General features: G+C 39.1%; 1 protein-coding gene across 11 annotated transcripts in view; it reads left to right on the plus strand.

The window, feature by feature from the left end:
• Positions 1–26,977, plus strand: part of LOC145512889 (uncharacterized) — a 324,797-nt gene that overhangs the window by 178,869 nt on the left and 118,951 nt on the right. For 2 of the 11 annotated variants that reach the window (XR_014058898.1, XM_081507609.1), the window contains 2 exons: positions 16,360–16,486; positions 18,996–19,225. The exons of 6 other annotated variants lie outside the window; for them this stretch is intronic. Coding sequence is in view for 1 of the 5 variants with exons in the window: in XM_081507609.1 (XP_081363735.1) it covers positions 16,360–16,486; positions 18,996–19,027 (159 nt within the window). In the remaining 4 variants the exon portion in view is untranslated. Of the gene's footprint in view, positions 1–7,230; positions 7,365–16,359; positions 16,487–18,995; positions 19,226–26,977 lie in introns of those variants that run through there. 3 more of the 11 variants (XR_014058904.1, XR_014058900.1, XR_014058906.1) reach the window with 3 other exon arrangements.

Genomic DNA, 26,977 nt, shown 5'->3' on the forward strand with positions numbered 1-26,977 from the left:
TTGAATTCAAAGGAGTATTGAATAAATTGAAAAGCAATTCTAAACGTACCAATATTAACAAAGTGATGATCATGTTTTTCTTAGTTTTTGCAGCCAATTTACCTAACACTGTTGATTGCAATTAAAACAAATATCTTGATTTATGTTTTTAATATGGATAAAATATTATTAATTTGCTTTATGGAAAATTTCAATACAGATTCTTTTTGCTTTCCATAGAACTTAAGTTTAGATCATTTGTATGCAAATAATTTAATTACTGACTGTGGGAAGCATTTCTTTTGTTTCAAAAGAAACTCACTTACCAGTACTGTATAGCTTTGTAAAAATTCATCCACAATTCAAGTAATGAGTGTTGGTAAAGGACACAATTATTTAATTCATTGTCTATTTCATTGTCTTCCATTGTAAAGGGAAAAATTATTCCCTGTTTTAAAACTGTTATAAATCTGAAATTTTGATCTAATAGCTGGACCATCATTTACCTTTTCTTTATGTTTTTTTGACTTTGGTTGATTCTGGGCTCTCTATTCTATTACACTGGTCTTTGTATCTTTTTTATGCCAGTTCAATACAGTTTTGATCACTATATGTTTGTAATGTAATTTTTAAAAATTTTACTGAAGTATAGTTGGTTTATAATGTGTTTAATTTCTGCTGTACAGCAAAGTAACTCAATTATACATATATATATATTATTCTTCATATTCTTATCCATTATGGTTTATCACAGGCTATTGAATATAGTTCCCTGTGCTGTACAATAAGACCTTATTGTTTATCCATCCTATATATGATAGTTTGCTTCTGCTAATCCCAAACTCCTATTCATTCCTTCCCCTACTCCCCATCTGTCTTGATAAAGCTAATTTTTTTTCATATCTGTCTGAAACTTTTCTTTGACATTTGTAAATATCCAAAACTACCTCCACATTGAGTTTAATTTTTTTTTTTTTTTAGGTCGTGAATAGATATTTTAATTTGAAACTTTGTTGAAACAAAAGTATATCCAAACTATTAACTAGGTAGTGTCTCTTAACTTATCTAAAGCTTGAAAAAAGAGCACATACAATTTTTCAAATTTTGAATCAATTGATCTTTGACATCGTTAGAAGGTCTTACATTCTATAGGTACTTGTTTGGTGACTTAGTAGAAGTTTTTTATGTTGTGTAAAATATCCTTTGGTCTTTGCTTCCCAATTTTCTAAAAACTACCATAACTGAAATAATTCCTTTTACCATTGCTCCATCTAAACATGATTTTCTTTTTCTGTGAAAGAATTCAAGCCATTTTTGAGTTGGTGAAAGTTACAAGCTCAGCTCTTGTTTACAATTATTTGAGAAATTTTTTGATTAGACATTTCATTGATTTCATATAACTTATTTCTTCAGTTATTTTTTAGCAGTTCAGTTCAGTTCAGTTGCTCAGCCGTGTCCGACTCTTTGCAACCCCATGAATTGCAACACACCAGGCCTCTCTGTCCATCGCCAACTCCCGGAGTCTACCCAAACCCGTGTCCATCGAGTCGGTGACGCCATCCAACCATCTCATCTTCTGTCGTCCCCTTCTCCTCCTGCCCCCAATCCTACCCAGCATTAGGGTCTTTTCTAATGAGTCAACTCTTTGCATGAGGTAGCCAAAGTATTGGAGTTTCAGCTTCAACATCAGTCCTTCCAATGAACACCCAGGATTGAGCTCCTTTAGGATGGACTGGTTGGATCTCCTTGCAGTCCAAGGGACTCTCAAGAGTCTTCTCCAACACCACAATTCAAAAGCATCAATTCTGCGGTGCTCAGCTTTCTTCACTGTTCAACTCTCACATCCATACATGACCACTGGAAAAACCATAGCCTTGAGTAGACGGACCTTTGTTGGCAAAGTAATGTCTCTGCTTTTTAATATGCTATCTAGGTTGGCCATAACCTTCCTTCCAAGGAGTAAGTGTCTTTTAATTTCATGGCTGCAATCACCATCAGCAGTGATTTTGGAGCCCCAAAAAATAAAGTCTGACACTGTTTCCACTGTTTCCCCATCTACTTCCCATGAAGTGATGGGACCAGATGCCATGATCTTAGTTTTCTGAACGTTGAGCTTTAAGCTAACTTTTTCACTCTCCTCTTTCACTTTCATCAAGAGGCTCTTTAGTTCCTCTTCACTTTCTGTCATAAGGGTGGTGTCATCTGCATATCTGAGGTTATTGATATTTCTCAGCAATCTTGATTCCAGCTTGTGTTTCTTCCAGCCCAGCGTTTCTCATGATGTACTCTGAGGAAGCACTAAATTTTTTGTGTGTTTGCTTTAAAAGGCCCTTAGCATTGTCCACTTTATTATCATTTTTAAATGTTTTTAACAAACAAATTTTTTTATTTTGCCCCATAGCATCCAATTGCAGTTGCCATATGTAAAATTTGGAGCTTCCAGTCTTTTCTGTTCTTTTTTTAAATTAATTATTTCTGTGTCATAGTTGATTTACAGTGTGTTAGTTTCTGCTGTATAACAAAATGAGTCAGCTATATAGTATACATGTATCCCCTTTTTTTCAGATTTCCTTCCCACATAAGTCTCTTCTGTTCTTCAGTATTCTAGGCATAGTACTGATTTCTGCACCTCCACTCACTTTCACATCAGGAGTGTGCCTTCATTTTCCATTTTATTTATTTTTCTTTCAGTTTTATTGAGATATAGTTTAGGTACAGCATTGTGTAAGTTAAAGTGTACAGATAATGGTTTGATTTATATATATCATGAAGTGATTATCACAGTAAGTTTAGTGAACATCGATTATCTCATATAAATATTAAAGAAATGGCAGAAAAGAATTTTTCTTGTGACAAAAACTCTTAGGATTTATTCTCTTAGCAACTTTCATATATAACTATAGCAGTGTTAATTATATTTATTGTGTTGTATATTTCATCCCTAGTACTTTTTTACAACTGGAAGTCTGTACCTTTTGAACGCCTTCATCCAATTCTCCCTTCCCCCATTCCCCACCCCCATGTCTGGTAACCACATATCTGATCTCTTTTACTATGAGTTTGTTTGTTTTTGAAGTATAATTGACTTACAACATTATGTTAGTTTCTGTTATACAACATAGTGATTCAGTATTTCTCTACATTTCAAATTGATCAAGGAAGGTCTGTTATAGTATGTTACCATAGAAACATATTATGTAGTTATTGACTATATTCCCACACTACATTTCGTACTAGTGACTCATTTATGTTGCAATGGAAGTTCCATTTTCAATTTTGAAATTTGTTCATAGTTACTTTTTTAAAGTAGAAATGATTTAATTATAGATAAAGTAAGGATTTCAATGTAATTATCAATTATGATTTATATAGTTTTCACTATAACTTGAAGTGTCAGCATTTTATATTCAAATAAACACATTATAATGATACACTAGTGCATAAACCAAAAAAAATCACTTGAATGAATCAACATGTCCATTGGGTGATTCCATGACAGTGTTTATGTGTAGCATTAGAAATGATCCTGGTAAAACTACTAGAGCTTGTCAATGAATTTGGTAAAGTTTCAGGCTGCAAAATTAACACATAGAACTCTGTTGCATTTCTATACACTAACAATGAAAGATCAGAAAGAGAAATTCAAGAAACAGTTCCATTTATCATTACATCAAAAAGAATAAAAACCTAGGAATAAACCTACCTATGGAGACAAAGACATGTACCCTGAAAACTCTATGATGCTGATGAAAGAAACTGAAGAAGATACAAACACATGGAAGGCTATACCATGTTTGTGGATTGGAAGAATCGATATTGTCAAAATGACTATACTTCCAAAGGCAGTCTACAGATTCATCCAATCCCTATCAAATTACCAATGGCATTTTTCACAGAACTACAAAAAATCTTCAAGTTTGTATGGAGACACACAAAAGACCCCGAATAACGAAAGCAATCTTGAGAAAGAAAAACAGAGCTGGAGGAATCAGACTCCCTGACTTCAGACTATCACAACATTGTTACTCAGTTATACTCCAATACAAAATAAAAACTTAAAAAGTTTTAAACAAACAAAAAGAAATGATGCTGGTGCCTGGTACACAACATACTGTATCTTCTGCGATGCAATAATTAAAGTGAACTGTATTCCTACCATTATGCTACAACTGTGAAAAATTTTTACACTGCTTCAGTTTTTATATTTAAATCTAAGTTAATGAAAATTAAACTCAGTTAGATTTTGGCTTCATCATCACAGTAGCTGCATTTCAAGTGCTGAGTAGCCACAGGTGTCTAGGGGCTGCCTTCTTGGACAGTACAACTAGGGACAGCAAGGGAGTAAGAACCTATTATTAAGGGGCCAGGCACTTTGTTAGGTACTTTCAAAGACATGATCTCAAAATAATCCCATGTATTGTCTACATTTTAGATGAGGAGACAAACTCATCGAGCGAGATTCAGTCATTTGTGCAAAGTCGGACAGGTAGAGAAAGACTTGGTCGATCAACTATTAGTCTAAACCCAGAGCCCATATGTGTGCATGCTGATGTGGCCATTGCTAGCTGTAAAGGTATAAACCGCTGAGCAGGAAAAACAGGATGCTTTTCTTTCTTTTTTTTTTTTTTTTTTTTTTATAAATTTATTTATTTTAGTTGGGGGCCAATCACTTCACAACATTGCAATAGTTTTTGCCATACATTGACATGAATCAGCCATGGGTTTACATGTGTTCCCCCTCCTGGACCCCCCACCCACCTCCCTCCCCATCCCATCCTTCTGGATCATCCCATTGCCCCGGCCCTGAGCCCTTGTCTCATGCATCGAACATGGAATGGTGTTCTGTTTCACATATGATAATATACATGTTTCAATGCTATTCTCCCAGAACGTCCCACCCTCACCTTCTCCCTCAGAGTCCATAAAATTGTTCCATGCATCTGTGTCTCTTATTCTGTCTCGCATATAGGGTTATCGTTACCATCTTTCAAATTCCATATATATGCATTAGTATACTGTATTGTTGTTTTTCTTTCTGGCTTACTTCACTCTGTATAATGGGCTCCAGTTTCATCCATCTCAGTAGAACCGATTCAAATGTATTTTTTTTAATGGCTGAGTAATATTCCATTGTGTATATGTACCACAGCTTCCTTATCCATTCGTCTGCTGATGGACATCTAGGTTGCTTCCATGTCCTGGCTATTGTAAACAGTGCTGCGATGAACATTGGGGTACACGCGTCTCTTTCAATTCTGGTTTCCTCGGTGTATATGCCCAGCAGTGGGATTGCTGGGTCATATGGCAGTTCTATTCCCAGTTTTTTAAGGAATCTCCACACTGTTCTCCATAGTGGCTGTACTAGTTTGCATTCCCACCAACAGTGTAAGAGGGTTCCCTTTTCTCCACACCCTCTCCAGCATTTATTGCTTGTAGACTTTTGGATAGCAGCCATTCTGACTGGTGTGAAATGATACCTCATTGTGGTTTTGATTTGCATTTCTCTAATAATGAGTGATGTTGAGCATCTTTTCATGTGTTTGTTAGCCATCTGTATGTCTTCTTTGGAGAAATGTCTGTTTAGTTCTTTGGCCCATTTTTTGATTGGGTCGTTTATTTTTCGGGAATTCAGCTGCAGAAGTTGCTTGTATATTTTTGAGATTAATTGTTTGTCTGTTGCTTCATTTGCTATTATTTTCTCCCATTCTGAAGGCTGTCTTTTCACCTTGTTTATAGTTTCCTTTGTTGTGCAAAAGCTTTTAATTTTAATTAGGTCCCATTTGTTTATTTTTGCTTTTATTTCCAATATTCTAGGAGGTGGGTCATGGAGGATCCTGCTGTGATTTATGTCGGAGAGTGTTTTGCCTATGTTTTCCTCTAGGAGTTTTATTGTTTCTGGTCTTACATTTAGATCTTTAATCCATTTTGAGTTTATTTTTGTGTACGGTGTTAGGAAATGTTCTAGTTTCATTCTTTTACAAGTGGTTGACCAGTTTTCCCAGCACCACTTGTTAAAGAGATTGTCTTTTCTCCATTGAATATTCTTGCCTCCTTTGTCGAAGATAAGGTGTCCATATGTGCGTGGGTTTATCTCTGGGCTTTCTATTTTGTTCCATTGATCTATATTTCTATCTTTGTGCCAGTACCATACTGTCTTGATGACTGTGGCTTTGTAGTAGAGCCTGAAGTCAGGCAGGTTGATTCCTCCAGTTCCATTCTTCTTCCTCAAGATTGCTTTGGCTATTCGAGGTTTCTTATATTTCCATACAAATTGTGAGATGATTTGTTCTAGTTCTGTGAAAAATACCATTGGTAGCTTGATAGGGATTGCATTGAATCTATAGATTGCTTTGGGTAGTATACTCATTTTCACTATATTAATTCTTCCAATCCATGAACACGGTATATTTCTCCATCTGTTTGTGTCCTCTTTGATTTCTTTCATCAGTGTTTTATAGTTTTCTATATATAAGTCTTTTGTTTCTTTAGGTAGATATATTCCTAAGTATTTTATTCTTTTTGATGCAATGGTGAATGGTACTGTTTCCTTAATTTCTCTTTCTGTTTTCTCATTATTGGAGTATAGGAATGCAAGGGATTTCTGTGTGTTAATTTTATATCCTGCAACTTTACTATATTCATTGATCAACTCTAGTAATTTTCTAGTAGAGTCTTTAGGGTTTTCTACGTAGAGAATCATGTCGTCTGCAAACAGTGAGAGTTTTACTTCTTCTTTTCCTATCTGTATTCCTTTTATTTCTTTTTCAGCTCTGATCAGGATGCTTTTCTTATCTCCCCACCTCCATGTAAAATTTGGAAGCCTCTAATTGTTTTAACAAGTTTTATGAGTGAATTTATTCAAGAATATCTATTCTCTTCTATGGGCCAGACACTATTTTAGTGAAGAAAAAACAGTGTTCCTACTTGCATGCAGTCAACAAGCTTATGTGAAAGGAACAGAAAATTACAAAACAGAAACCAACACTTTCAGTGAGGTCAAGACTATCTTCTCAAAAATTACACTTTGTGGACTTGCTTAACATGAAGCTCTCAAAGTGCTAGCGCTTTCTGTGATTTTAGAATGGGGATAAGGTATCTCTGCAGTGATTTTGTCAAGGGTGACCATGCAACAGTCACTTATTAGAAGCTCTGGTTATTGCATGTACAGTAATCACCTCCAATTCTGGATAATTATGTTCATTTCTATTTGTCCATTGTTATTCTTGGGGCTACTATCATCTGATCTCTCAGTAAAAGTGGACACCTGGGCAAAGGGACACATGGCAAAATTTGAAGGACAGTATTCTCCCAGATGAAGAACCAGACTGACAAGGGGACTTTTCTGTTCCTTCAAGGGAAGCCCAGTTGGATCACCCTGTAATAAGGTACTGATTTGATGAGCAAACCATGATCTTACAATGTATTGCATGATAATTGCAAAAGCTGTAAGAAATGCAGTTTCCTTTGAGTGGTTCAGTCAGCCCCCCAAAACTATACTACCTGTGTTTTAGGAGGCAACCAAAGAGCGCTGAGGGTTGGATCTTCAAGGGTAGAGATTCGTGCAAATGACAGAGTTTTTCTTGAACACAGCCTCAGGGAAGATAACACTTCTAGAGAATTTGAGAGTTCAACCAGGTCATTGTACAAATAAGGGAATCTAAAATTCAGAGAAGTTAAGTGATTAGTCGAAGGTCATACAGCATATTCATTCAGTGAAACTAGGACCTCTACATTTTTTTTCCAGCTCATGAGTTGTGGGTAAGGAGAGAAAGAAGGGAGGAGGTGGGTGGGAGAATCAGAGGAAGCTAACGATTGTGCGTCAAGCTCAGTAATGCTAGGATTTAAAATCTGTTTCTGTCCTTTCTACTCTGACGTTAGGCAGGTTTCTTAAGCCTGCTGGGCTTCTGAATCTCAGCTGTGAAACAGGGATGACACAGACCTCCTGGGGTTGTGGTGAAGATTTGATGAGCTGATGCATGTGAAAATGGCTCAACCTCTTGAAGATAAGATTTTTCCTTTACTCACTATCTCAAATTATCACTTCCTTTAATTGATCTTCAAACCATCCATTTCAAGCTTTGAGCTCCCCAGGCCCCAGCCTTAAGAGTCCAGGATTGGCAGATCATCCTCTGCTGCTCTGCACCTGCTGACCCTGAGCTCCCCTGGGACTCTTTGTCTCCCAAAACTTCCCCAGATCTCCCCCCAGTGCCCGTTCCATCACACCCTATACCAGCCTCTTCCTTGTCACCTCTCAGAATCAGGCCCATCCTAGTTGGGGTTCCTCCAAACAATAGGAAGCCTTTACAAGTATTTGGATAGTGTGACAGGCTTCAAAGTACTTTCACAAGCATTCTCCACTTTGATCCTCACAACAGCCCAGCAGGGGACACAGGGCAGCTGTTATCATCCAAGCTTTACTACTAAGGAACCCAAAGTACATAGAAGCTAAAGTGATTTGCCTAAAGCCACACCCTGGAGAACTGCCTGGTGTGCAAGAAGGAACAGTCTTTGGAGTCAGGAAGTCCTAGGTTTAAGTCTCAACTTAGCCTCTTGCTAGCAGTGTGACTTTAGGTAAGTTATACAGCCTCCCTGAGCCTCAGTTTCCCTATCTGTTAGATGGGGATATTTGTTGTGTATCCTGCAGTATACATATGTTGTATTATATATGCAATTCTTAGTTTGGCAAGCCAGACCAGAATCCTGTGCACTACACTGTCTCTCTATACTGTTCCTCACTACTGCTCCAACCACAAATAAACTCTTCCATCTCTGAACCACAGAAATATTCCTTGTCTTTGCTTTCATGCCTCAGAAACTATCTCTGGCTGACAAAGAGAAAGTAGAATTTTGCCATGACCCTGGTAAAGTCACAAAATGGAGGCACTGATAAATCCCTTCTGGGAAGGAACCGTGGCAGTCCCTGGGCAGGGTCATTGGATGGCTCAGTGCCATCTCTTTTTCTTCCTTGTGTTTTTTCTCTCCATTCAGAATCTGAATTTATATGGGAGAAGATCTGATGAATCTAGTTTGGGGCATGTGCCCCCTGTGTGGGCAGGTGGGCAGATGTGGTTGGCAGCCCACAGGAACAGTATGGAATGGAGAAAAGGCAGTTCTGCAAAGGGAGAAATGCTCTCAAAGTAAAGGACGCCCACTATTGGTCCTCATGTAATTTCTAAAACCAAGTATTGTCTGTGGCTGATTGTGGCCGCTTATATTCACTTATGCTTCTATCTTAACATCCAACTAGACCATTAGTCCTGGGAGGTCAAGGCTGGGAGTTGGGGGGAGGACACCTTTGTCTTATGCTCTGATTCAATATGGAAGCCAGAAACTGGCCCAGTGCCTTGCACATAATTGGTGCTTGGTAAATACCAGACGATTGATTGATCTTGTTGATTTTATTACAGTCCTTGGTCTTTCCAGTCCAAAAAACAAATTAATTTAGATCTTTCCTGACTTATCCCAGCTCCTAAACCTCACAGTTCCCACCTACATGCAGCCACCAAATAAAGCAATCAATCAATAACAATTCACCTAATTAGCTTGCTCACATGAACCAATGGATTCCTCAAGCCTAGTCACTTACCATCACAACCACTGGTGGGGTGCCAGGTGTCTTGCCAAAGGACTTGATTAATAAGTCATTGTAATTGAAGCTGAATACAATTAATTGCATAATTTTGAACTCTTCAAGTTTAATTCCACAAAAATTACATCACAGAATTGGGACATGATGAAGTATTTCTAACAAAAGAAATAAGCAGAACTTGCCTAAACACTGGTTCATATTTGTGACATGTTATGTACATACCAGGCCTCACCACTGCTATCAATAGAAATTCACAAAGCTCAAATACGTATATGAATTCCTAAACACGTAGCCCATTATTGGAAAAAAAAACTGGACACGCCTGTCTTAATCAGGCCCAATATTTTGATAATGTTAGTGACTTCCTCTTTAAATATGACCTGATTTTATCTTTTGTAGGGCACAGACCCCAGACTGGCTCACACTTGTGGTTTTTTTTTTGGTCTTATTGTCTCTCTTTTTACAGTTGCCTTAAATTTGTTCTTTCAAATGGTTAACTTCCTAGAGGACATGTCAGCTAACATGTTCATGTTAGCTGATGAACAAAAATAATGCTGTCTGCTTTTGACAAAACTTTTACCCAGTTGGATAGGCAGGATTTTCATGAAGAAAATCTGAAAAATTAATTAATTAACTATAACTGAATTTCACCTCTTTAACCTTAACTCGTGAGCAAACCTGAGCTAAATAAACATCTGACCATTCAATCTCTCCCACTTAAGGTTAACTTGAGTTTATTATTCAGGCTACTGCCCTTGTGTATTAGGCAACGCATAAATTACGCATACTAATTACCCTGGATGGGGCACCACTTTAATGAATTCTTTTAATTAAACTGCAACACAGTGGTTTTGTTCAGGATGGTCTATATTTCATCTTTAAACTATGTTAACCTTCATCTTTGTCTGGGGAGCTCACGGGTCCAGCCAGAGAAGGTCTGAGTTTAATTCATCTAAGTATATACATTCAGGAACCCACCCCCTACCCTTGGAGGAAAATTTGAAAAATGTTTCTCTTCTGCTTCGAGGTTAAGAAATTAGATGCCTCCGTGAAAAGTTATGATTCTTCTGGGGATACTAAGGTAGAGGAAAAAAAGGCAAAACAAAGCAAAAAATTGAAATGACAGAATCAGTCAGCATAGCACCGCAGCCCTTCAAGTGTAAATGATAGAAGTCATACTAAGAATGTCCTTACTAATACGTGCTACTAAGCCAGGGGCACTCTTTACTTTGTGATCTTTATATGACAGAGTGTACAGTAAATAATCTATATTATGAGTCTAGTTTTCAAAGATACAATTAGTTCTCTATTATGTGGGAGCATTAGTGAATGAAGCTGTAGAGGAAATTGAAACCCATGTGCATTTTAGCTATGAATATTAATCTTCTCTCGTCTCTCTACTGAGCTTCTGCTTCTAGGTAGTAAAATTGACTGCTTTGAGTTTTACTTCCTTAATATCTGACAGGAGGTGGAAGAGGGAGGAAGGGAAAGAATCAAACAGCCAAAGGACTGTCTAAAACCAGAAACCTTGATAATCCCCAACTTAGTCGATGCATGCTGAGCATCTCCTGTATTCCTAGCATTCTGCCTGGTGCCAGACTATCATAGAGATTGAGAAATTCTGTGTTTGTGCATTTAAAAAAGAAAAGAAAAAAGAATGCATATATATGTTTGTACTTACATAGATAAAATTGGAAAGAGGCATAGAGCTGTTGTGAGAGTTTGCTTCTGGGATGTATTAGGGATCTAAGTTGGGAAAGAACACTACTTATTATTATTCTATATTTTTTATTCCTGCTCTTGCTGGTGCTTTTCTTTTTCTTCTTTTATCATGAGCATGCAATACTTTTTAACTCAAACAATGAGAAACAGTAAAAATATCTAGAGAGCTCATAGTCCACTTAGGGAGACAAACATATCACAGTGTAATGTACTAAGTGCTCTCATAAGTGAAGTTGCAGACTGTTCTGGAGACAAAAAGGAGAGGTCATCCAGATCTGTCTGGTGGAATCAAGGAGGGCTCCTCAGGGGAGCTGGCATTTCAGTTGGGTCTAAACACATGTGTGTGAAAGTTTTTCAAGTTGAGCATTAATAATGGGAAAGGGATAATGGCTTAAGAGTCTGTCCACCCTAAGATGGTTCTCTCTTAGCAATTCTATGAATAGATAAGCTCCTGCAAGACTTCCCTGATGACATATGTAAACAATGTTGAAATCATTCTCATTTCTGCTAATATGATTAAGAATGACAGTTTGTAAATGATCCCAAAGAAAAGATACTCACTCTGGAAAACAATCAGATAATCCTGAAATTTTGACTTTAAATTTGTTCCAGAAGTCCCTGTAAATTTTTCACCAGGTCCTAATTTAAGCTTCGGGAGTTGGTGATGGACAGGGAAGCCTGGCGTGCTGCAGTCCATGGGGTCACAAAGAGTCGGACATGACTGAGCGACTTCACTAGATAGCTAAACCCAAAGGGAAATTTTTCTTCCCTATGATCCTCCCAGCAAATTTAGAAAGCCCAACAACTGGTTAAAAAATCTATGACAAAAGTGAGGCTACAGACTGATTTTTTTGTGATGACTGCAGTGACTCTGGAGTCAGACAGCCCAGTTCCCCTTTGGATGTGCTGTGTGACCTTGGACAAGTCACTCAGCTTATCTCTTAGTTTCCTCATCTGTAAAACTGGGATATTAGTAGGACCTACATCACAGGGTTGTTGATGGTGATTAAATGAGATGATGCATGTAAAGTATTTAACAAAGTAATTAGTAAGTGCTGACTATTATTATAATTAGTACAATAAGGTAAATGCATCTTGGCCCTCTGAGCAAGGTGATTTTATTGCCAAGTTTGCACAACAAATATAGAAGTCTTCCAAAGATGGTTGAATACAAAAATATAAGTTATCATAACACTGTAATCATATGGGCATGTGAAGCTGCAAAATACACACAAGCACACATTCATCTCAGTTTAGAAGCCAAATTGCTGTGTAGATAACCCATTCAGAAGGCCTGAACTGAATTCTTAATCACTCAGATGCTTTTACTGACATACGTAAAAGCTGAAATGGAAGTGTCAGTCCTTTCTGACCCATGGATTCCTCAGAAATGACTTGTCCAACGCAGAGGGTAAGTGTGTGCTTGCCTTCCAGAAGAGGATGTACCCAGGTAGCAAGAGCACTAGCTGCAGGAGAGACCCTTGCCCCCAGGAAGGCCACACTCAGGCCACACAGGTGACCAGGAGGTGGCCACCTGGGGCTGCCCACTCCCCTGGAGTGACTCCAGGACTCACGCTTTGATCCCTTTGTGTTTTCTCATGGCTTCCTGGGTGGCATTTTCTGCCCCAGGCTTTCCACATGCAGAGCGTGTTCACGCTGTCCTCTTAGGGAACATATGCTGCAACATACCATCTGGCCTTTATGCATCTCCCCAGCGGCCGGGGTATAAAAACCTGCCTGTTTGGCAGCTACAAGTGCACACAGTCCCTTTGGTCTCTGTCTTGATCTGAATGGTTTTTCAACATCAATGGATGTAATTAGGAAGAACTAAACCAAGCATATGGATTCAGGATTGCATTAAGGACATGGAAGGAGGTTTATCATGGAGAGGAGTTCCTCAGGGCAGGTCCAGCTCCAAGCATACAGGCAAATGGAGTGAATGTGCCCAGGTTGGGGTGTTGGCTCACCTGTTTACAGCTGGGCACCATGTCACACAAGCTTAAAGCTCAGACTCTGTGTATGAAGCATGATCTGTCAGTCATGTTCCCTGACATCCAGATTTGGCTGAGGGGAAAGGAGGCAGCTTGCTGACGAGAGCACATGTGTCTTTCGGCTCCATGCAGTAGAGAAAATACCAGAACTGCTCAGATCCCGAAGCCGGCAACATTTGTGCTGCTTCCCTTTGAAGAATTGCCAGTTGCTGAATGGCAGCTATTTCCAGAAGGTACGGAGGGAGAAGCCAAAATCTTGCTCCAAGACAATGGGAAATGGACGATAAAAATTGAAAGTGTAAATTACTATATGTACGTACAATGGAATATGCTATGCTATGCTAAGTCGCTTCAGTCGCGTCCGACTCTGTGCGACCCCATAGACGGCAGCTCACCAGGCTCTGCCGTCCCTAGGATTCTCCAGGCAAGAATACTGGAGTGGGTTGCCATTTCTTTCTCCAGTGCATGAAAGGGAAAAGTGAAAGTGAAGTCGCTCAGTCGTGTCCGACTCTTAGCGACCCCATGGACTGTAGCCTACCAGGCTCCTCCGTCCATGGGATTTTCCAGGCAAGAGTACTGGAGTGGGGTGCCATTGCCTTCTCCACAGTGGAATAGTAAGCAGCTAAATGAAAGAAAGGGGAAATTCTTTATGTGCTTATATGGAAAGAACTCTAAGATGTATTAAACAACAAAAAAAAGGAAGATGGAAAGTGTGTGTAGACTCTTCTCCCATTTGTGTAACAAAGCTTGGGGATGAAGCAGGTGTGTTTGTTTGTATTTGCCTGTATATGCATAAGAATGACTGAAAGGATGCACAAGAAGCCAATAACAATAGTTATCTATTTGGGGGAAGCAAGGAGAACCTGAGGTGCTAGGGGAGGACGTGGCATTTCTTTATAATTTTATTGTAACCAATTTTTAAATGCATTACTCCTTCAAATAATTAAACAAATATAAATATATTTTTAAGTTTTTAAAGTGACATTATAAAGCATATTTAGAGGCCATTAGAGATTGCATGCTAGTGATTTATAAATAAATTTTAATTAGTTGTCTTTGGGCTTCCCTGGTGACTTGGCTGGTAAAGAATCCACCTGCAATGCGGGAAACCTGAGTTCAATCCCTGGGTCGGGAAGATCCCCTGGAGAAGGGAAAGGCTACCCACTCTAGTATTCTGGCCTAGAGAATTCACGGACTGTATAGTCTCCATAGGGTCACAAGGAGTCGGACACAACTGAGCGACTTTCATATGTTGTCTTTATGTCCATCTTTCTACGGAATCAGTCTGTTTGATTTCCAACAATATCTTCCATAACTGATTTTCATATGAAGGAACAATTTATACATTGCATATTTTACACTGAGTATTTTTTCCATCAAGAATAAAACCCCAGATAAATATGGTGAAAGTCGCTTAGTCGTGTCCAACTCTTTGCAACCCCATGGACTGTAGCCTGCTAGGTACCTCTCTCCATGGAATTCTCCAGGCAAAAATACTGGAGTGAGCTGCCATTTCCTTTTCCAGACAAAAATACTGGAGTGAGCTGCCATTTCCTTCTCCAGAGGATCTTCCCAACCCAGGGATCAACCCCAGGTCTCCAGCATTGCAAGAGTATTCTTTACCATCTGAGCTACCAGGGAGACCCGAGAATACTGGAGTGGGTAGCCTATCCCTTCTCCAGGGAATCTCCCCAACCCAGGAATTGAACCAGGGTCTCCTGCATTGCAGGTGGATTCTTTACCAGCTGAGCTACCAGGGAAGCGCCCAGATAAATATAATTTGTATTAATTGACAAATTTAGAATTTGAAGATGGTCATGTGTTAACAACTGGAAGGAAGCAGGAATACTTTGTCCTTTTTTCCTGTAGTCCAGCTAACATTTGTTGGATAAGTATAATGCACTCTTGACAATTTGCTGTGTAGTCTACAGTTTTCACTGCGTAAAACTAAGTTTATACAGTCTGCTGCTGCTACTGCTAAGTCGCTTCAGTCGTGTCCGACTCTGTGCGATCCCATAGACGGCAGCCCACCAGGCTCCCCCGTCCCTGGGATTCTCCAGGCAAAAACACTGGGGTGGGTTGCCATTTCCTTCTCCAATGCATCAAAGTGAAAAGTGAAAGTGAAATCGCTCAGTCATGTCCAACTCTTAGCGACCCCATGGACTGCAGCCTACCTGGCTCCTCCGTCCATGGGATTTTCCAGGCAAGAGTACTGGAGTGGGGTGCCATTGCCTTCTCCAATCTAATTCATGCTATATCCAAATAGGAATAGGTTTGGTTCAGGAACTTTTCTGAAAGATCCTTAGCTCATTTATCCAAAAGGAATACCAGTTAGTTCCTGGAAGTTCAAGATTTTTTAATCTTTTACCAAATATCTCAGGAGCATAGGAAAGTGACCAAGATTCTGCTTGGAATAAGCAATATACTATTTACAAACTAGTAGAGCCAAAGATATTTATGTTCCTTATTTCTCTTTCTCTCTTCCCAAAGTATACATAGATCTAACCATACTGCTTTTTATAATAAATCCATTTCTACTTCTCTAAAAAACTATAGGGGTCCTTACTGCAGTGACTTGGTACTATGTCAATTTTGCTAAACTGGAGGTAATTCTCCCGGGAGAATTAATCTTTAGGCTTTGAAGTTTGGTTCAGGATGTCAGGCATGGCAATAGCATGATAGGTTGGCAATAATCTGCCAGCTCACCTCGTGGGTGTGGGTTGTACCTGGGCCCATAGCTCCTATGCTGCTGCTGCTGCTCAGTTGCTTCAGTTATGTCCAACTCTGTGCGACCCCATGGACTGCAGCCAGCCAGGCTCCTCAGTATGTGGGATTCTTCAGGCAAGAATACTGGAGTGGGTTGCCATGCTCTCCTCTAGGGGATCTTCCCGATGCAGGGATCAAACCTGGGTCTCTTACATTGCAGGCAGATTCTTTACCACTGAGCCACCAGGGAAGCCCCCGTAGCTCCTATAGCTCCCATCAGATTTCCTCTCAGCTTTTCTAAGTCTTAGACCAGGTAATGTGTGCAAAACATATGTTTTGTCTGTGCCAAAACATAAGAGGTTTCTCCTACAGGTCATCAATGTCATTGAGGACAAAGGCCTGGAGAGAGAGATGCAGATTCCAGTGCATCTTCCTGAGTTCTTATCTTGTTGTGTACTTCATTGTCAAGTTTTTTTTCCCAGTTGCCAAACAATTGAAGGTATCGAACTCAGGCCTATCACCAGATGTAGAGGCCACGCCTTGCATAGACTTCCCCATGTGCTCCTACAATGCATCATTAATGCTGTATCCTCACCCCTTATAAGGATTCACTCTCCTGACAAACTCTGATGCAATACCTCCAGAATGTTCAGAGACACATGTTAGCATTGTCATTGTTAAGAGCACAGCAGACATAGCATCAGTATTTCCATTTTTCGAGAAAGCTGACCAAAGAAAAGTAAGCCACAAAATTGAAACTCTAATTCTATCTAACTCTAAAACTTTTATCTTTCCCCCATACTGTATTGCCTTGGCTTCCAAAGTAAGAGAGGAACACAATGCAAATCACACTGTCTTAATAACTGAAAACCCAGCCTTCAGGATAGACTGAAGAGTGCACTCCCAGCTCCTGACTCAGAGCACTGAGGCTCTAAATGGCACTTGCCTTGTGATACAAGGCAAACATCCAGAACCAAAATGCCTGGGGCATCCTAGAGTTGAGGAAGTGAGTGACATTAGCCTTATAACTTTCTGAGCTGCTTTGAATGAATGTAGAGATGAGAGTTAGTCATGTGATGTTCAGTATAATGAACTGAAGAATTTTGATTCATTCTTTACAGTGCCAAAAAGTCTTCTATCACAATACCCTAAATAGCTCCAAAAACCGAGAATATTAAGTAATGTTTAGAAATGTGAGTTTTTGAATGCTTTTTGTTGGATCCCACTCTCCTTAGAAACGCATGTAGAGGGACTTCGTTGGTGGTCTAGTGGTTAAAAATCCATCTGCCAATGCAGGAGACATGGGTTTGATCCCTGGTCCAGGAAGATCAACATGCCATAGAGCAACTAAGCCCATGCATCACAACTATTGAGCCCAGGCACCACAACTCCTGAAGCGTATGTTCTTAGAGCCTGGGCTCCACAACAAGAGAAGCCACCACCATGAGGAGCCTGAGCACTACACCAAAGAGCAGCTCCCGCTCGCCTCACCTAGAGAAAGCCTGGGCGCAACAGTGTCGACCCAGGGCAGCCAGAATAATATCAATAAAATAAATAAATCTTACAAAAGAAACACATGCACAAAGGCAATGCCTATACTCTTCACTGGATTATTTGAAAATTTTCCATCATACAAAGTGAAGTCACTTAGTCGTGTCCGACTCTTAGCGACCCCATGGACTGCAGCCTACCAGGCTCCTCCATCCATGGGATTTTCCAGGCAAGAGTACTGGAGTGGGTTGCCATTTCCTTCTCCATCCACCATACAAAAAATTGCTAGAAAATACAATTTTCAAACCTAAGTTAAAGTTGGCTATGGAAAATGAGAAGAGTGGAAACCTGATCCGATAGGATTAGTGCCCTTATAAGAAGAAAGACCAGAGAGGTTGCTCTTTCAGCCCCTGTCCCCATGCACATGCCCTAAAGAAAGGCCAAGTGAGCTCAGTGTAAGAAGACAGCTATCTACAGGCCAGGAAGAGAGGTCTCACCAGAAACTGAATTGGCTGGCACTGTGCTCATGAACTTCTAATGTCCAGAACCATGAAAAAATAAATGTCTATGGCTTAAGTCACCCTGCCTGTGGTATTTGTCATAGCAGCACAAGCAGACCAAGGCAATTCTCTCAGCACTGTAGTACACTTGGTTACAAATAAATCTAATCCTAAATTCTCTGCTCCATGGATTTAGAATCTCCTCTGTCCCAAGGTTTTCCAGAAATCTCTCATTCCCAAACTGACCTGCTCTCTCCAGACACTTTCTCCCTGCTACATTTCAACTAACACATAAATTCATGAATTCATGAATGACAAATAACCACAGGCAGGGTGACTTAAGCCATAGACATTTATTTTTTCATGGTTCTGGACATTAGAAGTCCATGAGCACAGTGCCAGCCAATTCAGTTTCTGGTAAGACCTCTCTTCCTGGCCTGTAGATAGCTGTCTTCTTACAGTGAGCTCACTTGGCCTTTCTTTAGGGCATGTGCATGGGGACAGGAGCTGAAAGAGCAACCTCTCTGGTCTTTCTTCTTATAAGGGCACTAATCCTATTGGATCAGGTTTCACTCTTTAAAAAAAAAAACAAAAGCAATTATTTATTTGGCTGTGCCAAATAGTTGTAGCATGCAAACTTTTAGTTTTAGCATATGCGATATAGCTCCCTGACTAGGGATCGAACCCAGGCCCCCTGCATTGGGAGTGTGGAGTCTTAGCCACTAGACCACCAGGGAAGTCCCAGGTTCCTACTCTTATGGCCTCTTATAACCTTAAATACTTGCTTAAAGGCCCCATCTCCAAATTCATATGCATTGGAGGTTAGGGCTTCAACAAAAGAGTGTGTGTGTGTTTGTGTGTGTGTGTGTGTGTGTGTGTGTGTGTGTGTGTGTGTGTGTGTGTGTGTAAGACAGAGAGGGAGAGAGACATTCAGTCTATAGCGAGAATAAAAGTCTGTTTAGAAAGAGAGTAATCCAAACCACAGCCTAACATCCTGTCTCTATTTCCCTTGTAAAGCTTGTCTAGGTAGAAGATTCTACCTTGATTAAAGACCATGGATAAACAAGAATAAACGAGAAGATCTTGGGATTTTGGCTTTGTGTTTGAACTTCATCCATTTTGTCTTTCACATCAGCATCTCAAATTTCTCCAACATGTTCAGGTTGTAACCCCTCTGATTAAGGAAATAAGGCTTGCCTTACCTTGACAGGCAATTAGTTTTTACAATTAAATAGAGTCATGATTAATAACCTTGCTAATTGTTCTTCCCTGATGTACACATTAATACAAGCAGAATGCTCAAAATTCTGAGGAACATGCATTCTTCGAGCCTACCATGCTTCATTGTGGTGGATCCAAAGCTGCTGCTGCTGCTAAGTCGCTTCAGTCGTGTCCGACTCTGTACGACCCCATAGACGGCAGCCCACCAGGCTCCCCCGTCCCTGAGATTCTCCAGGCAAGAACACTGGAGTGGGTTGCCATTTCCTTCTCCAATGTGTGGATCCAAAGCTGAGGGAGACTCAAACCCTGCCCGCCAGGAGATCAGAATATAATATAGTATAAAAGATATGTCAACAGATATATTACAAGGGAGAGATCTTATTAATTTTCCTAATGTCTGGCATGGCATTTATGGAACATGTACCTTAGCCAATTAATTGCTAATAATGCCAGCAGGCTAGTGAGTAAGAAAATGACACCACGGGCATGGAGAAGAAATCCTGAATTATTAATGGTGTGACAGTTTTCTAGAATGTTCTCAAAGCATTCTGGAATGTTATGTTCAAATATGTTCAAACTGCACAAACTAAGTAGAGCCAAAATGTTACTCTATAGAGAAGCTAGAACAATATTTCCAGTTGTCCAGATAATTGTTTTCAAGGAAAGAAATCCTACTTGATCTTTTAGGGGTCACTTCCTCTATTAACTGGAGAAGGGAATGGCTACCCCCTCCAGTATCCTTGCCTGGAAAATTCCATGGACAGAGACCACAGTCCACGGAGAAGCTAAGAGTCAGATACAACTGAGTGACTAACACTCTCACTTTCCTCTATTAAACCTCTCAATTCTGACAACTGGAAATGACCTTTCCCCACCAGAACACTGTTCTACTTACCTGTCATTTAATGCCTTTTTACTCTCTTTTCTTTTTTATTTTTTTTTGTAAAAAGTTTTTATTGGAGTATAGTTGATTTACAATGTTGTGTTAGTTTCTACAGTACAGCAAAGTGAATCAGTTATATATATATATATATATATATAATTTTTCAGATACCTTTCCTATATAGGTTATTACAGAATATTGAGTAGAGTTCCCTATACTATATAGTAGATCCTTATTAGTTATCTATTTTATATATGTACCATACTGAGTCGCTTCAGTTGTGTCTGACTCTCTGCAACCCTATGGACTGTAGCCCACCAGGCTCCTCTGTCCATGGGATTCTCCAGGCAAGAGTATTAGAGTAGGTTGCCATGCCCTTCTCCAAGAATCTTCCCCACCCAGGGATTGAGTCAACGTCTCTTAAGTCTCCTGTATTGGAAGGCAGTTTCTTTACCACTAGTGCTACCTGGGAAGCTCCCATTTTATATATAGTAGTATGTGTATGTCAATCCCAGTCTCCTAATTTATCACTTCCCTCCATATTTCCCCTTTGGTAACTATAAATTTGATTTTGAGATCTTTGAGTCTGTTTCTGTTTTGTAAATAAGTTCATTTATTTCATTTTTATTAGATTCCACATAAAAGTGGTATTATATGATATTTGTCTTTCTCTGTCTTACTTCACTTAGTAGGATAGTCTCTAGGTCCATTCATGTCGCTGGGAATGACATTGTTTCATTCTTTTTTATGTCTGAGTAATATTCCTTTGTATATTATATAATCCTGTTATCATCTATGGGGAGTTTTGCATCCCAAATGCTAAATGTCAGCACTGTAGAATGTTAGGCCAGAAAACTCACAGATTTTTTGATTAACCTTCACCCACTTACATATGAGAAAACTCATTTAAACATGTGAGAAACTCATTCAAACAACATTAGTTGAGAGATTAAGTCTCTCTGAGATAGTGACATTTAACCACAGACTTAGAGGAGGTGGAGGGAATTAGTGAACTACTGCCGGAGTCCCGCTCCAGCTGGTCCAGGGGTCCCCAAGGGATGAACGGCGCCGGCGAAAGGAAAGAAAGGAGACAGAGAGTTTTTGATGGCCCAAGGACCGTAATCTTTATTGCTTTAGTCTCTATTTATATAGCACATGTTCTTCTACGTAACGATTCTTACAATATTTTTCCATTCAGATCAACATCCCCTGATTCTAAGATGTGTTAAAAGTTTTTTCCTAGTCCTTTGTCACATTTTGATTACATGTTTACCCCAAAACCTATTTTTATTCTACTAAAACATAGTCTATGAATCATATTATTCCATCTACTTATTCTGTACAGCCTGCTACTACAGTGAGTACAGCATCTTGCTTCAGTGAATAAGTACTATAGTGGTGTCTAAGGGCAAAAGTTTCTCGTAATACAGCCATTGTCAGTGGTGGTTTGTTTACCATCTACTCACATAACACAAGGCTATTTCTGGCAGGGCAAGTCTTTTGCAGTTTACCTAGAAACCATTTACAATACAATTCATATATTTCTTTTCCGTTTATGCTTAGATTCTGAGGGGGAAAGGCAATTGGCTTAGTTTCTGTAATTTTCCCTGATACATGACCCAAGTTTTCCAGTCATCAATAACAATCTCCTCATGAGGCCAGATCACAATAGGCTTAGGGCTTGTTTCCCAAATGATCATGACCTTATTCCCTGGCTTAGTGTTAGGGACCCACCAGTCAAGGGCTTCAGTAGGTTTAATCATTTTTGGAATGTTTCTCTGGGGCAAGGGATCATTTTTCTTTTTCCTGGACTCTCATGACCTCATCATGGAAGCCCCTACAACTCCAGCCATCAATGAATCAAACAGAGTTAGCCACAACAAAAGCATAGAAACAGGAAGGAGTGAAGTTTCCGATCCAAGAGAGAAACCGCTTTGCAATTTCTTCTTGAGTGGTGCCGTGACTTTGTCATCTGGCAGTAGTTCCAGAACGGCTCCCAACAGAGTACCTTAGAAAGGGCATGGGCCTGGCATGTTTGTAGAAGCCTAATGGCCATGAGGTTATTATAGCTGGAGCAGAGGAGCAAGAGGAAGAGTGTAAGCAGATGATGTCCAAAGAGGAGGAGAGGATCAGATCACAGAGGGGCTGTTGGCTTACAGTCAGTTACTCCAAGGGGAATGGGGAACCATTGGAAGGACTTTCTTTGGAGGAGTCAGCTTCAGTTAAGTATAACTAACAGAGTAAAATTCCACAATTTTAAGTATGCAATATGATGACTTGATAAATGTATGCAGTTGAATAAACACTACCACAATAATCAAGATATAAAATAGCTCCATCATCCCCAAAAGTTCCTCACACAAGAAGTCTTTGGAGTCAATTCCTGTCCCTACTGCCAGCCCGTGGCAACCACTGATCTGATTTCTGTTCCTATATTTTTGCTTTTCCCAGAAATTCATATAAATGGTAATTCATATAAATAGAAACTAATCTTTGTATCTGGTTTCTTTACTTAGAATAGTGCTTATGAGATTCATTCAAGTTGTTGCACATATCAATAGCTCATTTTTTTATTGCTGAGAAGTGTTTTGTTGTTTGGACATACCTGTTTGTTTATCCGTTTACCAGTTGAAGAACATTTGGATTGTTTCCAGTTTGGGGCCATTGTAAATAAGATAAGGCTGTTATAAATACTGATGTATAGGACTTTATGCAGAGTATTTTTTTCTCTTGGTAAATTCATAGGAGTGGAATTTCTGGAATGTGGAAAGGGTATGTTTATAAGGAATTACCAAACTATTTTCCAAAGTGATTGTCCTTTTTGTATTTCTATCAAAAATGTATGTGAGCTCCATTAATCCTACATCCTTGTCAACACTTGGCATTGTTGAGTTCTAAAATTTAGTCATTCTAGTAGGTGTTTTCTAATTTGCACTTTCCTAATAAGTAGTAATTTTGAGCACATACCTTTTCAATTGTTTATTTACCACCCATATTTCTCATTTGGTGAAATGTCTGTTCAAATCTTTGCTTATTATTTTTAGTCTTATTATTGAGTTGTAAAAGTTCTTTACGTATGTTTGATACAAGTCCTTTATCAGATATATATCTTGTATCTTTTCATTAAAAAAAATTCCAATGTATCAGCTTATTCTTTTATGATGTTCTTTAAGAAATCTTTGGCTAACTCAAGGTCACAAAGATTTATTTTCCTATTTTTTTATTCTTTCTAAAGGTTTCATACTTTTGGCTTTACGTTAGGTCTGTGATCCAACCTGAGTCAAATTTTGTGAATGATGTAGATAAATGCTGAGATATTTTTCATATAAATGTTTAGTTTGTTCAAGCTTCATTTATGGAAAAGACTATTTTTTAACCATTGAATTACCTAGACGTGTGTATAAAATCAGTTGACCGCTTATGTGTGGCTCTGTTTCTGGTCTCTATCTTTATGCCAGCCAATACCACAAAGTCTTAATTAATGTTGCTTAATGGTAGGTCTAGAAAATTTAAGAGTATTATAATGTGAAATGCATTTGGACCAATCCAGCAGATGAAACTTATTCATAATTGCCTTTGGAAAACTATTTGATGGCAAACAGAGTCTAACTGAGCTCAAAGGAATCCTTTCAAAACTGGAAGATGTTAAAAGGACTTCCCTGGTGGTCCAGTGGTTGAGACTTCACCTTCCAAAGCGGGGGCTAAAGGTTTGATCCCTTTTTGAGGAGTTAAGAGCCTGTGACCAAAAAACCAAAAGATACAACAGAAGCAATATTGTAACAAATTCAATAAATACTTAAAAAATGGTCCACATTAAAAAAAAATCCTTAAAAATAATAATTTAAAAAAGTGGAAGATGTTAAAACCAGGATATGGTCCCATGTCCTCTTTCTTAGGTTAGCAACCATGTGACTACAAAATTAACAGTGTTTTCCTCTTATTCTTTTTGTAGAATCTTGATTTTTCCAGAGTTGTACTGATTCTTTAAATGTGAAGAAAATGGACACTATTCATAAGTCAGCATGGGGTGTATTTTATAGTTTTCCAGATAAGCTCACTACTTTTTGGGCCTTGTTCCTGCCAAGTGGGCCAAGTTTCCTACCTGTTGGAAATCAGGCTGTTCCTTATGCAAATTAAACATCTTTTTCCCCCCACCACCAGCATTTTTCCTCCTGATAATATTCCTTGTGGGTAGTGGCTCTCCCTTTTCTAAAATTTGACACTTTCCATCTTTTTTGGTACAGTTGTTCCAGCAGGAACTCATTTCATTGTGTTGTGTGGTATCACAGTAAACTATGGAAATTGTCATTTGGTTACTAACTGGATGACCTTGGGCAAATTATTGAACCTGAGCTTCATCTTTTCCAGTACAATGCAGCTATTACCATTAACTGCCTTCTTTCCTACAAGACTCATGAGACTCAAATGTGATAATGTACATAAAAATATTCTGAGGAGTCTGGGGGCACAGTGTGCAAATGTTGGTCACTAGAATTGCAAACAGTAAAGAGTGTTGATTCTGTGTACCTGCTTACATATTTTAAAAATGTATTGAACTAAGTCAATGTGTTTTGGTAGCTACAATATGCTTGACATGGAACAAGTTACTATGGGTAGAAAAGAAATATAGCTGCATCACCTATCCCCTGACAAAGAGCCTATAATTTTAGCAGGGACAAAAATCTTCCACACATGAAGTCATGAGAGACCAGTAATAATAATAGCTCATATTTGGAAATCTTTTCATGTTATTGACTTCTTTCACATGCCTTTTCTCATCTCATTCTTCCAAAAAACTTTGCCTAGTGTGTAGGACAGATATATTTTGTCGTCATTATACAGATGAGGAAACCTAGGCCGAGAAAGCTCAGATGATTTCTCCAAAGTTATAAAGCTCATCAACAGTAGAATTGGAATCCAAATCCAGATTACCCTCTGACTCCTAGTCCAAAAAATCTATACTGATGATTCTTGAACTTTTATGTGATTAAGAACCTAGGGAACTTGTTTGAAAATGCAAGTTACTAAATCAGTTGATCAAGGTTTCAGAATCTGATCTTTAAACAATGGTTCATATAATTCTCTTGGAGGCAGATTATGGTTTGTTCCCCACCAATTTACTCTTCTGGTGTAAACGGTGAAAAGCAGAAGCAGAGAGCTATTACGCTTCTGTGCAGTTGGTATGCAGAATACAAATTCTGGAGCCAAGCTACCTGCATTTAAATCCTGCTTTCATTGCCTACTAGCTGGGAAAATTATGTAACCACTCTGTGCCTCAATTCCCCAACTACAAAATGAGATAATACCATGGCATATTTCACAAGCTTGTGATGAATATTAAATGTTGTTGACTGTAAAGTAATTAAAAACAGTGCTGGCATTTGTGTTTGTGAGAAGGGGAATGTGGCCCATAGAACCACTGCCATATGAAAAGTGATGGGGGACAGCCTTTCTGAGACGCAGTGCCCTCATCTTTTACCCTGAACACCTCCCATTCCTTCTCACACTCACTCTTCTCATCTTTGAGACAGCTGTTGGCAGTCCTAGGCACCAGTTCCTTGGGAGGCAGACTAAAGCCAGTTATCTGCACTTGCAAAGTAACTGAAAGGTTCCAAGTAACTGAAAGGCCCTCCAGCCTTAAGTCGACTTTGTTACTTTATCCCATTTAAATCCACATTCTCTGTTGAAGGAAATAAACCAACACAGTAAAGCTTGCTGATAGCCACTCCATCTGTATTATGGCACACAATGATAGCTGGAAGTTAAAGGTTTGATATATAGGTCTATTTTTTTATTGCCAGTCCCTGCCCCTGAAGAAAGTATTAAAATTTCCAGATGAGTAACCAAACAATAAATAGATGAGACAGTTGCTGTGAATATCTGATTTTTTGCATAATAATGAGATATGGCTGGATAATGCACTCTGCCATCCCCAGTTTGTCTAAATTATCATTTTGATTGGTCAAATGCATAAGAAAGATATACCAATAAAGTCGTGTCAAGTGCTCCGTTGTAAATTGATGCAGGATGGAGATTTCAGAAGGTTTGAGGTGAGGTGGGGGCAGGGAGAACTGGTTCTTCTGTAAGTAACTTTGGGGAGATGTTTTCTTCAGCCAATGTGTTAATCAAAGGCATCTGAAATCCTCACTTCTCCAGGGTCACATGCATAAACATGAGTTAGTCTATACCTTCTGAGGCCTTGTGTGTTGTTTTTGGAATTGAAAATAAGAATCGAATTTGGAAGAGAAGGGTTGTTCTAGGACATCTGAGGTTTGTTTTGTGCGAAGCATCTCCCCTTGATTTTTCATCCCTGAGACATAACATCAGAGTGTTGATAGAACTTTGGAATCAGAAAGACCAGCCATTAGGGAACATGGTGTCAGTAAATCCAAATAGCTCTTTTTTTCAACTTAAAAAAGGAAGAATTTTGTAAGTTCCAAATTGGGATGAAAACTAAAATTGCCTGAAGTATTTTGACTTGTCACTGCTCTTTCTTCTTGGTTATGTAACACGTGGTTTAATGTGCGTGGTAATTCATCCTGGATTTTATTTTTAAACTTTTCCTATTGCTGTGTCGAACTCTCATATTCATTCTTTGTTCTGATATAAGTGTTTCATGGCCCAGCCTAGAAATAAGTTTCATAAGGTGAGAAGCTACATTTTGTCATGACTTGTCTGCCCTGTGAGGCTCGCACATAGTAGGTGCTCACGCAGAGCATTGGTCTAGCATTCTACAATGTAGGATTGCTGAATATATATTGTGGTTTCAAAAATTCAAAATAGGGGAGAAGGAAATGGCAACCCACTCCAGTATTCTTGCCCGGAAAGGTCCATGGACAGAGGAACCTGGTGGGCTGCAGTCCATGGGGTTATATGACTGAGCATGCGTGCATGA

Source organism: Giraffa tippelskirchi, chromosome 7, assembly GCF_054371585.1.
Source record: "Giraffa tippelskirchi isolate mGirTip1 chromosome 7, T2T-mGirTip1v1.2.pri, whole genome shotgun sequence".
NCBI lineage: Eukaryota > Metazoa > Chordata > Mammalia > Artiodactyla > Giraffidae > Giraffa > Giraffa tippelskirchi.